We start from the raw sequence: 14,049 nt of genomic DNA, 5'->3' as shown, positions 1-14,049 counted from the left end.
ATATACTAATGTATATATGATATGAGTTAAAGCATGTCGGAAACATTAGTACAAAGATAGTGTAAAGGTACAACCAATGTTAGTAAGATTGGAGACCAAAAATTCATTATCTTTTATGCATCAACAACGAACTGTGCAGCTGATAGAATGCATTAATGCTAACACTTCAGTTATGACTAAGAGAGTTATTTTTTAATAAACTCTTATTTAAGCACTCAGACAACTTTAAGAGTTGTCTGACTTGAACTTATAAAATGAATTTAAAATTGCAATTTTTGAGAACACAAAACGGTTTACGTTTTTATCTTTATCAAACTCATTTCAGTTAAAGCTTATAAAATGAAAAGAACAAAAGTGATCGCACTAGTTCTACTGATTACTTTTATTCAAATACAAATCATCTACAGTGATAGTGAACAAAATACTGAGAACGATGTTCCAATTTCAGACACTAAACTTAAAGAAATCGTAGTTAATATTACCAAAAAGTTTGACAAGCTAATGATTGACAATATTATCGCTCAAACCATCGATAAACTTAGTTTAACGAGAAATTTCGACGAACTGCCCGATTTGTTGTGGAGCATTTATAAGAAAAATGATTTGGAACGCTTCGATATTATGCTGCGCTTTCAAATTCAACTATATAACAGTTTTAGTAGACGGAAACCATCAAATGAAAATCAATTTTTACAAAACTATGCTTACAGATTGCATAAAATTAAGAATGATTATTTATATACTGCAGTAAATATGACATTGAAATCATATATGCACAAGATAGAGAATAAGTTGCCTGAAAATTTAAAATATTTATATTTTACTCCGTATTTTTGTCTACTAAATATTAAATTTGAGAATTATATTTACACGGCGGTTGATCGAAAGGTGGATCCGTTTAGTCGCTACATATGGCTGTGGTATGAAAATAAATCTATGGATGATACGGGCTTTATAAAAGCTAATGTTTTAGAGTATAATTCATATTATGACAACAAATTTAAAGTTACTCTTTTGGGCACTAAATATCAATTGTATTATTACATGAAACCAGACACACATATAATTGCCGGTTGGGATACTGTTGGCAGCCCTTCAAATCATATTTGGGACATTGAGTTTGTGGATAATAATCGTGTAATATTTTCCCAAAATGATTATTTAATGTGCGGTGTGGAGCTGTACGACGAAAATGGTAGGCGTAATGTTCGTGGACGCAAAAAAGGTGAAGTTTCGTCAAGCAGCACTGAATGCCAGTGGCGTTTAGGAGAGTGTTTGTTTAAGTGATTTGTAAAATATAAATTTGGCTTAAATAAATAATTGATTCTTATGGCTAACGCAATTTTATTTATTGAAAATAAGTTATTTGTAAATTAAAAAAAAATTCCAGAAGTTTATTTTGTTGCTGTTTTTGTTACTTTTGTTATACCAAAAAATACTTATCGTTATACATATTTGTGTTAAATATGTTCCTGTGTGTGATTATAAAAATATTATAGAAAATAAAATTAAAGAAGTTATTGATAATTTTGTACATAAAAAAATTTTGCAAAATTTTTCTCCAAAAGAGAATTTTATTAAAAACTTTGGCAAGTTATTTAAACGTGGAATATAAACCTTTGATCAAACTTATTAATTTATTTCTCTGTTTTGAAAGTGCGCATTTTATAATTTTTAGTTAATCAGTATGTATAAAATTTTATAAACAAAACAAGTAAGAGTGTTATATGTATTCGGCTGTGGCGAATCTCACACACCATTAAACCGTATGCCGTAAAAGGAATGTTCCCCTATAAAAATCAGGTTGATATCTGGAATATGGCTTAAGTCAATTATGGACCGATCTTATTTGAGCTAATAAAATATTAATTTTTAAAAACATTTTTTTTTTAATTTTTTAACTGTTTCTGAAGAGGACAATATTTGCGTCGATACTCATAAAATATTGTACATAGATTTTGTTTTGTTTAGAACTTGTTTATGTCAAATTTCATCGCTATACTCGTATTTTGAAATAAGGAAAACTCGTATTTTAAAAAGCAAAACCCTTTCCTGAAGTGAACCTTATGTAGGTGCTAATTCAGAATGAAGAATTATGTTCCAAAGTAAAAATATTTTAATGTCGATTTTTATCGCTGTACTCGTAATTTTCTGAATTCTCCTCATTATTGACCTCCTCAATTATGCGGTTCATATAAAACTTGTTTACCTTGATATCATCGCTGTACTCGTATTATTATGCCAGTAATTAGCGTTAAAGTAATTTTTTGAAGGGGGCTTATATGAGAGGTAGGGTGAGTTACCGAAACATTCCGCATGAAATTATTATGTCCAATTTCAAAACTCTTATTTTTAAGCCAGCAATGATCGTTTAAGTAATTATGTATATGGGGGATAGGGTCATTTATGGTCCGATCCTCGTAGAGAGATTTTGGGTCGTACTAAACTTATGTGTGTGGCGAATTTCATCGCTATATTCGTATTTTTAAGACTATAATGAGCGTTATAGTAATTTTTTCAAGGGGACCTTATATGGGGGGTAGGGTCAATTATGAACCGATCCTCATAAAATTTCTAAGAGAGATTTTGGCTCATATGAATCTTATTTATGACGAATTTCATCGCTATACTCGCACTTTTAAAACAGTTATGCCCTTTAAAGCTGCTTTTCAGGGGCCCAATTATATGGGGGCTATCCGATCCATATTGCCCATTTTCAATACCAAACAAACCTTATCAATAGAGAATATTTATGCAACATTTCAACTATCTAACTCCTCCCGTATGGTCCCTTTCGTGATTTCAACAAACAGACAGACGGACGGACATTGTACGACTGTTTATAAGCAGTTCATATCGCATATTTATACATATTTAACGATAAGTTAACTTGGAAATTCCCATAATAATATAATTTTTTGTTAGACTTTAATATTTCTTATTAGGCACATGTATGTATGAGTGTTTTTTCTTATTATCCTACGCTTCAGCTATTTTGAAGCTATCTGACTTTAAATAATTCCACTTTACAAAGTTGATTTCATTTTTTTGGCAGTAATAAATGTTTTTGTGTAATTAGAATCTAAATTTATCAAAACCGGCACACAAAATTAATTAAATTTTTATCTTTCATTAATTTGTTAATCATTATTGTGTCATCTTCATCTTCATCAAAATCATTTCAGTTAAAGCCTTTGAAATGAAAACAACGAAAGTGATCGCACTCATTTTGAGTAGTTTTATACAACTCGTATTAGTCTCCTGTGATAGCCATCATTTATTGGAGGACTGGAATAAAATTACTACTAATAATGGCAACGATATCCAGAAAAGTGATAATATCCTTAAGGAAATAAAGAAAGAACAATTAGCATTAGCTCAACTACAAGCCACAATAGAACAACAACTAAGAGCTCAAAATACTCAGAAAATGGTAAAAGCTTTAAGTTCGAATGATGTTTCAATTTCTGACAAGAAACTTAGAGAAATAGTAGCTAATATTACCAAAAAGTATGATAAGCTAAAGATTGACAGCATTATAACACAGACCGTCGATGAATTTATTTCAACGAGAAATTTAACCGTAATCCCTGATTTGTTTTGGAGCATTTATAAGGAAAATGAATTGGAAAGTTTCGATATTATGCTGCGTTTTCAAATTCAACTATATAATAGTTTTAGTAGAAGGCATTATGAAAATGAAAACGAATTTTTACAAAACTACGCCTACCGATTGTATAAAATTAAGAACGAAAATTTATACACTTCAGCAAATTCGAGCTTAAAATCCAGTGTACTTAGTATTGAGAACAAATTGCCTGAAACTTTAAAATATTTATACTTCAAGCCGTATCTCTGTCTACTAAATGTCAAATTCGAAAACTATATTTATACAGCTATTCAGCTAAAAGTGGATCCTGTCAGTCGCTACATTTGGCTGTGGTATGATAATGAATCTATGGATGATACTGGCTACATAAAAGCCAATGTTTCAGATTGTTATTCACATAATGAGAAAAAATGTAAACTTACTCTTATGGCCACTAAATATCAATTGTATTATTACATGATGCCAGACACGCAAATAATTGCCGGTTGGGATAGTGTTGGCCCGCCTTTAAATTATATTTGGGAACTTGAGTTTGTGGATAATGATCATGTTGTATTGTCCCAAAATGATTATTTAATGTGCGGCGTGGAACTGTACGATGACGAGAGACGCAATGTTGGTGGTCGTAAAAAGGGTGAAGTGTCGTCAACTAGTCCTGAATGCCAGTGGCGTTTAGGAGAATGTTCGTTTGAATGATTTGTAATTTTTTTAAAGTTTAATTATAATTGTTGAAACTGGTTAAAAATGTTGTTTATTTTGAAGAAAATTAAATAAACTGTACTCCTGTAACTGTACAGGATATCAGAATATTCTTACCATCCTGAAGGGCCCGTTTTTGGTTGAAATATTCAGTTAACCATTAAATACATCCACTATTAAATTTTTATTGTGACTTTTTTATATAAAAAAGCAACTTTTATTTTTGTAATTATCTTAAAAATTGCATTTTGGAATTACCCATATAACTTAAGAATAAAACTTAATATTAAGCACATTATTTTTTACTTTCCAGAAAACCTATTTAAAATATAAAACAAATGTGGTTGGATCAATAGTATTAAATAGCTTTACTAGTTTCTTACTCAATTTCCCATTTACTTCAAATGGGCAATTTCGAAATAAATGTATATAAAATATACAATTTGAAATACTTTAAATGTCAAGTACATGTTATTGTTTTCTACTGCTTCGAAAGAAAGATAAAACAAAGTCCAAAGTGTGTAAATCGGGTAAAACCGCAATTTATTTTAATGCAATGTTTAATCAAATTTATTTCAATTTAAGCTCTTGAAATGAAAACAACGAAAATATTAGCGCTTATTCTACTGAGCTGTTCTATAAGTATAGCCCCAGTCATAAGTAGTAGTCAACATTTATTAGACGCCTGGAATGAAATTAAGTCAAACTATATCAATGATATTCAGCAGAGTTACAATATCTATGAACAAATAAAAGAAGAACAATATGCATTGGCTCAACTACGCTCAATTGTAGAAAAACATTTAAGAGATAAAAATGCAGAGCAACTGGCAAATGCTTTAAGTTCGGATGATATTATAAATTCGGCTAAAAATCTGAAAGAAATTATCGACAATATAACCAACCACTATGACAATCAAATGGCTGATACCATTTTTTTCCAAGCAATAAAAGTTAGTTTAAGGGGAAATTTGCTAACAATGCCTGACTTACTGTGGAATTTTTATCAGAGAAATGATGGCAAATACTTTGAAATTATGCTGCGTTTGCAAATTCAACTCTATAACAGTTTCAGTGTCCGACATCATAAAAACGAAAAGGCATTTTTACAAAACTATGCCTACAGATTGCATACAATTAAGAAGGAGCGTTCATACGATTCAGTAGATTTGAGTTTAAAATCAAGTGTTCAGAATATAGTGGATAAGCTGCCTAATAACTTAAAATATTTATATTTTGCACCATATTTCTGTTTATTAAATATAAAATATGAAAAATATATTTATGCAGCAATTGAGGCAAAAGTTGATCCACTTAGTCGTTACATTTGGCTGTGGTATGATAATAAATCAATGGATAATACGGGTTACCTTAATGTCGATGTTGCAGAATATAATCTAAATAACGAAAAAAAACTTAAAGTTGCTCTTAAGAGCACTACATATAAATTCTATTATTATATGATGCCCAGCACAAATATGATAGCCGGTTGGGATACTGACGGTACGCCTTCAAATCATATTTGGGATCTAGAATTTGTGGATGATAATCGTGTTGTATTTTCTCAAAATGGTAATTTAATGTGTGCTGTGGAACAACACGATAACGAGAGACGTAATGTTGGCGGACGCAGAATGGGTCAAGTGTCATCAACCAACTCTGAATGTCAATGGCGTTTGGGAAAATGTACATTTAAGTGATATGTGAAATTTAAATTGAGTGTGTAATAAATTAATATAAAAAAGTAATTCTGTATTTGTAAAAATAGTTTCATTATTTTGAAAATTTGTATGTTATTGAAAAAACCAAGAAATTTTTTTTTTTAATTTTATCATTCCTAGGGCATTATTACAAATTCCGTTATCATTAACCTAAGTATGTATATCATCTTTATGAATTTGTGAATCATTACAATTTTATCAGCATTTACCGTTTATATTATAGAATTAAAAAAAATGTCGATAAATTTCGTAATACAGGTTTCAACCCTTTAAATGCTTTAATGAACTGATTAAAGATCATTAAAAAATAACACATACATTGTACACAGAGTTGTAGTTTTATTTTTAATCTCGTAGTACAAATGTATGCAATGCTGTCCAGGTTGTTGGAAAGCAAACAAAAAACTTTACACGAAATGTAGTGATATGTAAATAATACATGCAGATTATTCATTAACCGCAACAAAAAAGCCATCCAAACCAAAAATATGCGGATTTCATACTATGTTTACGTTCATATACAAATGTATATGACCATATTCAGACTTCATTCTTCATATTCATTTTCATTTCTACTTAATTTTTCTTTCTTTCCTTTCAAATATATGTTGGTGTACCTACTATTTAAAAGTCAGATTTTTTTTTGTATAACATAACATCAGTGGCAATGTGAAAAAGAATTGAATGACAAAAAGTCGCTGTTTACTTATTTTAATTAAAATACTCCTGTCAAGAAGAATGAATATGTATATGAATGAGCTTAAAGAAACGAAAATGAAGTATGACTAAAATGATAGAAAACTTATATTTATGTATGTATGTATGAACATAAATATGTATATCAATGTATGTGTTGTTAAAATTTCTATAGGTTCTGAAATCACATATGTGAGTTTGGTTCAATTTATATAATAGTTTTTGTATTTGTCCAAAATTATGACAAGCAAAATTAAACATAAGTTACATGCTGTTTTAAACGGAATAATTGTGATGGCATCAAAAGTCAACATTTTTTAAAAAAAAGAAAAACATAAGAGTATTAAGACCGGGCGAATTTTGGTTATCGGTCTGTTTAGAATTTTTTCTAAGAACTGAAGTGGAACTTGAATAGAACTAATCTAGACCTGAACTAAACTAAACTAGAACTGAACTAGAACTGAACTAGAACTGAACTAGAACTGAACTAGAACTGAACTAGAACTGAACTAGAACTGAACTAGAACTGAACTAGAACTGAACTGAACTAGAACTGAACTAGAACTGAACTAGAACTGAACTAGAACTGAACTGAACTGAACTAGAACTGAACTAGAACTGAACTAGAACTGAACTAGAACTGAACTAGAACTGAACTAGAACTGAACTAGAACTGAACTAGAACTGAACTAGAACTGAACTAGAACTGAACTAGAACTGAACTAGAACTGAACTAGAACTGAACTAGAACTGAACTAGAACTGAACTAGAAAATGAACTAGAACTTGAACTAGAACTGAACTAGAACTGAACTATGAACTGAACTAGAACTGAACTAGAACTGAACTAGAACTGAACTAGAACTGAACTAGAACTGAACTAGAACTGAACTAGAACTGAACTAGAACTGAACTAGAACTGAACTAGAACTGAACTAGAAATGAACTAGAACTGAACTAGAACTGAACTAGAACTGAAACTAGAACTGAACTAGAACTGAACTAACGAACTAGAAAGACTAGAACTGAACTAGAACTGAACTAGAACTGAACTAGAACTGAACTAGAACTGAACTAGAAACTGAACTAGAACTGAAACTAGAACTGAACTAGAACTGAACTAGAACTGAACTAGAACTGAACTAGAACTGAACTAGAACTGAACTAGAACTGAACTAGAACTGAACTACTAGAACTGAACTAGAACTGAACTAGAACTGAACTAGAACTGAACTAGAACTGAACTAGAACTGAACTAGAACTGAACTAGAACTGAACTAGAACTGAACTAGAACTGAACTAGAACTGAACTAGAACTGAACTAGAACTGAACTAGAACTGAACTAGAACTGAACTAGAACTGAACTAGAACTGAACTAGAACTGAACTAGAACTGAACTAGAACTGAACTAGAACTGAACTAGAACTGAACTAGAACTGAACTAGAACTGAACTAGAACTGAACTAGAACTGAACTAGAACTGAACTAGAACTGAACTAGAACTGAACTAGAACTGAACTAGAACTGAACTAGAACTGAACTAGAACTGAACTAGAACTGAACTAGAACTGAACTAGAACTGAACTAGAACTGAACTAGAACTGAACTAGAACTGAACTAGAACTGAACTAGAACTGAACTAGAACTGAACTAGAACTGAACTAGAACTGAACTAGAACTGAACTAGAACTGAACTGAACTAGAACTGAACTAGAACTGAACTAGAACTGAACTAGAACTGAACTAGAACTGAACTAGAACTGAACTAGAACTGAACTAGAACTGAACTAGAACTGAACTAGAACTGAACTAGAACTGAACTAGAACTGAACTAGAACTGAACTAGAACTGAACTAGAACTGAACTAGAACTGAACTAGAACTGAACTAGAACTGAACTAGAACTGAACTAGAACTGAACTAGAACTGAACTAGAACTGAACTAGAACTGAACTAGAACTGAACTAGAACTGAACTAGAACTGAACTAGAACTGAAGAACTGAACTAAACTGACTAGAACTGAACTAGAACTGAACTAGAACTGAACTAGAACTGAACTAGAACTGAACTAGAACTGAACTAGAACTGAACTAGAACTGAACTAGAACTGAACTAGAACTGAACTAGAACTGAACTAGAACTGAACTAGAACTGAACTAGAACTGAACTAGAACTGAACTAGAACTGAACTAGAACTGAACTAGAACTGAACTAGAACTGAACTAGAACTGAACTAGAACTGAACTAGAACTGAACTAGAACTGAACTAGAACTGAACTAGAACTGAACTAGAATGAACTAGAACTGAACTAGAACTGAACTAGAACTGAACTAGAACTGAACTAGAACTGAACTAGAACTGAACTAGAACTGAACTAGAACTGAACTAGAACTGAACTAGAACTGAACTAGAACTGAACTAGAACTGAACTAGAACTGAACTAGAAACTGAACTAGAACTGAACTAGAACTGAACTAGAACCTGAACTAGAAACTGAACTAGAACTGAACTAGAACTGAACTAGAAACTGAACTAGAACTGAACTAGAAACTGAACTAGAACTGAACTAGAACTGAACTAGAACTGAACTAGAACTGAACTAGAAACTGAACTAGAACTGAACTAGAACTGAACTAGAACTGAACTAGAACTGAACTAGAACTGAACTAGAACTGAACTAGAACTGAACTAGAACTGAACTAGAACTGAACTAGAGCTGAACTAGAACTGAACTAGAACTGAACTAGAACTGAACTAGAACTGAACTAGAACTGAACTAGAACTTAACTAGACGATTTGTTATAAAATTCATCTGGCAGCTTTGTATGTATGTATTTATAGCATTGTGGCTTGTTTTGCTGATAAAATTCTCTTTTAAATATTGACTAAACATTTGTTCATACTTGCAAGTACATTGGTGTATGTATGTTTAAACAAGCATGTGAATACATTTACAATTTGTCTTACCTCCTTTGTGTACATTTAATTATATAAAATAATTTCAACAAATGCACATACATACATATGTATGTACATAAATATTTCACAATGCAACCCGGCAAATTTACAAATAGCCAATGTAACCCTTTTAGACAATATATTTCCTGAAGTTATCAATGGCTTGTTAATTAATCAGCTTTTTCATAAAAAAAACTGACTTACAATTACTTAAGAAAATTAACTTTGAACATTATCATTACTTTTTTGGCATTCATACCAAATGAATTACTTAATGTAATCTTTTCCCACCAAGCCTGTTCCGTAAGCAAGATCAAAATCCATACTAGCCCAAAAATTATTTCACTCGATACTCTGCTTTTAGCATTTGAAATCACTTCTTAATGATATTCAGACGAGTGCACATTTACAAAACCAAAAACGAAAAAAATTTGATATTTTTATGTCACATCACCAATAATTGATTACAATTATTTGTAATTCTAATTGAAATTTTGTCAATTACAATTCAGAGCTACATGTAATGGTAATTAGAAATTCTTTGGTTACAATTGCAAGTAATTGTAATTAGTTATAGCTCAATTACACATTACAAGAATTTAATTAAAATTACAAGTAAATCTTCATTTACAATTATTTAAAATTGTATTATAATAGGAAATGTCATAATTAAATCTCTCGCCTGGGTTGGGGTTATGGATCTGATTACCACCAGAAACTCGTACAACGGGCGGTATGGTCACCCTACTTCGAAAATTAAGTTAAAATAAAATTCTTAGCAATTAATGATAGTTCTGCGATTAAATTCGTGAGCGATTTAATGGCTTTATAGTGTATACGATTTTTTTTTTGGATGACTTCCGCGATAAAAAATGTTGCAGGGTTGGAACTAGATTAAGAGCATGTGAGGGTGTATGAGTGAGTAATTCATTGTACGTGTGTATTACAGAAAAATTAAAAAGGGAGAAATTATAAACATAACAGCAACAAACAACATATTGATATTTTAAATGCTCAGTCACGTAAAATAATACAAACATAAAACATATTGTTGTTGTATCTTCTACAACTTTAAGTTCAACTTGTAAGAGCATGTGTACACTGCATGTTAGTAAGTGCTTATGTTTGTATTTATGTATGTGAGTTAATTATTTGTAGTCTTTGTATATATTTTTCCATTTAAGGTTTATTGTTGATTGTTTTTGTTGTTAATTAGCATAAAATTCAGTTAATATTTCTTAATTATTAAGAACGTGTTATAAAGTGAATGAGTATGTTTGTGTATGAAATAGGCAGATTTGTTGAAAATTTAAACAAGGAAGAAAGTATAGTAGGTCTATGTCGACAATTGAATATTTTCGGCGTTACTCATTTTTAGTCACATGGTGCGGAGTCATTATTTAAGAATATTGATTCAAAACTGTTTTTGTCATAGCATTACAAGGAAATATTTACATATGTATGTATGTAGCTTAAAGTTCTCTTGGCATAAGCCCGATTGTATTTATGCTTGTTGGGAAACTGGTGTTAACAAATTTTATTGTAAAGTTTTTAGTTATTAATTTGTAAAATTTTGTTCCGTAAGGTTCTTTCCTTGAACCCCATCGTTTATTTATCAGACAGACGAACTTAGCCAGACCATTTTAGTATTTCACAAAGTCCCAGATTATATATATTTTATACGATTCTTGAAAGACATTTCAACGTATTACAAACGAAATGATGATATCAATATACTCCCATATATTTTGATGGTCGGAATAAAAAGGAATTGCGTAAAAGTAACATTATCTGTGCATGTATAAGACATTTTGGTAACTTGTTGATGATTGTTTGGAATTTTAAATTTAACATATTTTATGTATATACAAGTACAAATATACAGATATCAAGGCTTGTACGTGGAATAAGTGATTACTTATACATACATATTTTTTTTTTGTACAATAATATTGTCTATTTTTTACCTTTCATTCCGTATAAAATTTCTATAGTATAATAGTAGCGGAGTCAATTTAACTTTGTCCGTCTTTTATCTTGAATATTGCGACATGGACACACAGACGGAAGGACGGACATATCGAGCTATATCTACTCAGAAAGTGATTCTGAGCCTTTTGGTATAATTTATGGTGGGTGCTGGATCAATATTTTTTGTTGTTACAAACATCAACACAAACGCATAATACCCTCCCCACTATACTGGCGTAGGGTTTAAATACAAATTGTATTATACAATATATACAAAATTAACTAAGATATTGCAAAAATACATCTTGATTTTTATAAATTTTCCAGCTTCATAAAAATTATATACATTTTATAGCATACTTTATGGCATTATTCAAAAGTATGGAATATTAAGAGAATGTTTAATTTTAATAAATTCACAATTTTTGATTAATAATTTATACAACCAATTTGTTTTTTTTTTAATTGTGAGCCTAATTTGGAAAAATATACAAATCTCAAAATAATTTACAAGACGAATAACCAAGAAATAATAGTGACATGTTAAAGTTAACAAAAAATATAAAATGATTGCATATTTTAAGAGCTAAACCCGATTAAATTTTGAAAGCAATCGTATTTTATTTACATTAATTTATCTCAAGATATTGCAAACTTTAAAAAAATCTTCTTGTACTGTTATAATTTCTAAAATAAAATCACTTACCTAAACAAAGCCTATTTATGAAAGAATACAATTCTTTATTAAAAGTCTATACATATTATTATTATTTTATATCTTGAAAAATAATCTTCTATAATCATTTAGATAATCTTTTATAAAAAAAAAACTCAACAAATTTACATAAATTTACTTGTTCATCGAGAATTCAACATAAATTTCAGATGACTCATTCTAAAATAAATTACATGAAAAAAAAAAAAACTTTTTGAAATTTTTCTTACTTACCTCTCAAAAATAAATTGTTCTTATAGATAAGTACTCCTACTTTCTTTTGAAACGAAACAAATATTTTCATATTTAACGTATCAATGTTTGCGTAAATAATCAATTTGCAAAGAAAAAGTAAGCAAAATGTTTAAATATTTACACTAAACTTATACACTTTTGCTTACATATGTATGTACGTATACATGAACGCCCCTACTCTTGCAAAGGGGAACTGCAAAAAAGTACTTACCTTCAAGCTAAAAAGTAACAAAAAAGTTTACATGCTGATTAGACAAAAAATTTGTTTAAACTAATTTTGCATAATAAATTAGCATCACTTATCGTAGCACCAGAATGAAAAAAGGGAAGAATGAGATTTTTTTGAGAAAGAAGCCAGAAAGTGGAAAAAATAACAAAACAAAATCAGAAAAATTTTACTTTCTTAACATACACGCATGAAGATTCATTATAAATTTGAACGTACATCAGGGACGTTTCTGCGGTTGAGGGGAGCCTAAATTAAGATTTAAATTTAAGCAATTCTTTGTAATATTATAACTAAAAACACCTTAAAGATAGAAAACAGTTAGATTGATAGGAGGATGTGTAGTACATCAAATCCGAGGAAATACACGTAGACCACTATCGGGCCTGTTGTGCGCTCCTTTTCATGAAAATGTTCAGAAACTCAGTTTCCTGGACGTAATTCCTAAGAATTTTCCAATCAGTGTTAGTCAGAAATGTTATTTCCGGAATAACATCACTTCCAAGATATTTGGATCTAACTTCGACGAATGGCTGACAGTGGCAAAGAAAGTGCTCCAGAGTTTCACTGTCCTATCTCTGCATTCGTCTGAATCCGCACGCCCAATTTTGTATAGATGTGCTCGTTATCCTGTGTGTCCACTCAGAATACGTACCATCATACTTACTTCAGATTTGCTCATTTTGATAAGATTTTTCGTCTTGTTCTCATCAGGGTCACCCCATAGGATCTTTGTGGTTCTACCCACCGTTTCATTATTCCAAGAGGCATTATGAGATTCTCTCACCCACATTTTTAATTCAGCTTTTGTTGCGTCGAATGGTTTTGCGTTTGTCTGGTTAACTACCTCGAGCTCCCTTCCCTTTAAAACTATTGCATACGACCATTCGTTGCCGACTACTCCCGAGTGGCCTGGTACCCATATGATGTAAAACTTACCTCTGGGAGAGTATTCAGTTAAAGCTTTCTTACAATCCAATACGGCCTGGCTGTCGGAAAATATATTAAGGGCTGTGGACGCCATATTTATTCTAATCCAATTTACACATTCCGTTATTGCTCTGACTTCTGCCTGGAAGCTTGTGTTATGATTAGGTAAACGGTAGTATATTTCTGTTTCTGGGTCTTCAATATAGAACGCCAGGCCCACCTTTTCCCCCAATTTAGAGCCATCCGTGTAAGAACGGATTTCTACTG

General features: G+C 30.9%; 2 protein-coding genes across 2 annotated transcripts; both read left to right on the top strand.

Annotated features, from left to right (window-relative positions):
• The first annotated feature begins 339 nt into the window (after positions 1-339).
• Positions 340-1,287, top strand: LOC119605317. Its single transcript, XM_037958345.1, has one exon. It carries the CDS (start codon positions 340-342, stop codon positions 1,285-1,287), a length of 948 nt encoding a protein of 315 aa, XP_037814273.1.
• Positions 1,288-4,874: 3,587 nt separating this feature from the next.
• LOC119605318 lies at positions 4,875-6,064 on the top strand. Its single transcript, XM_037958346.1, has one exon. It carries the CDS (start codon positions 4,903-4,905, stop codon positions 6,007-6,009), a length of 1,107 nt encoding a protein of 368 aa, XP_037814274.1. The 5' UTR covers positions 4,875-4,902; the 3' UTR covers positions 6,010-6,064.
• Positions 6,065-14,049: the final 7,985 nt, after the last annotated feature.

The sequence above is a fragment of the Lucilia sericata genome, unplaced genomic scaffold (assembly GCF_015586225.1).
Source record: "Lucilia sericata isolate MDLA Ls3-8-SP2 unplaced genomic scaffold, ASM1558622v1 Contig000474F_arrow, whole genome shotgun sequence".
NCBI classification, from domain to species: domain Eukaryota; kingdom Metazoa; phylum Arthropoda; class Insecta; order Diptera; family Calliphoridae; genus Lucilia; species Lucilia sericata.
This window is presented reverse-complemented; position numbering and strand designations above follow the sequence as displayed.

What these genes read in the sequence shown, in the direction of transcription:
- LOC119605318 (XM_037958346.1), top strand. Translation starts at nt 4,903, where the DNA reads ATGAAAACAACGAAAATATTAGCGCTTATTCTACTGAGCTGTTCTATA.
- LOC119605317 (XM_037958345.1), top strand. Translation starts at nt 340, where the DNA reads ATGAAAAGAACAAAAGTGATCGCACTAGTTCTACTGATTACTTTTATT.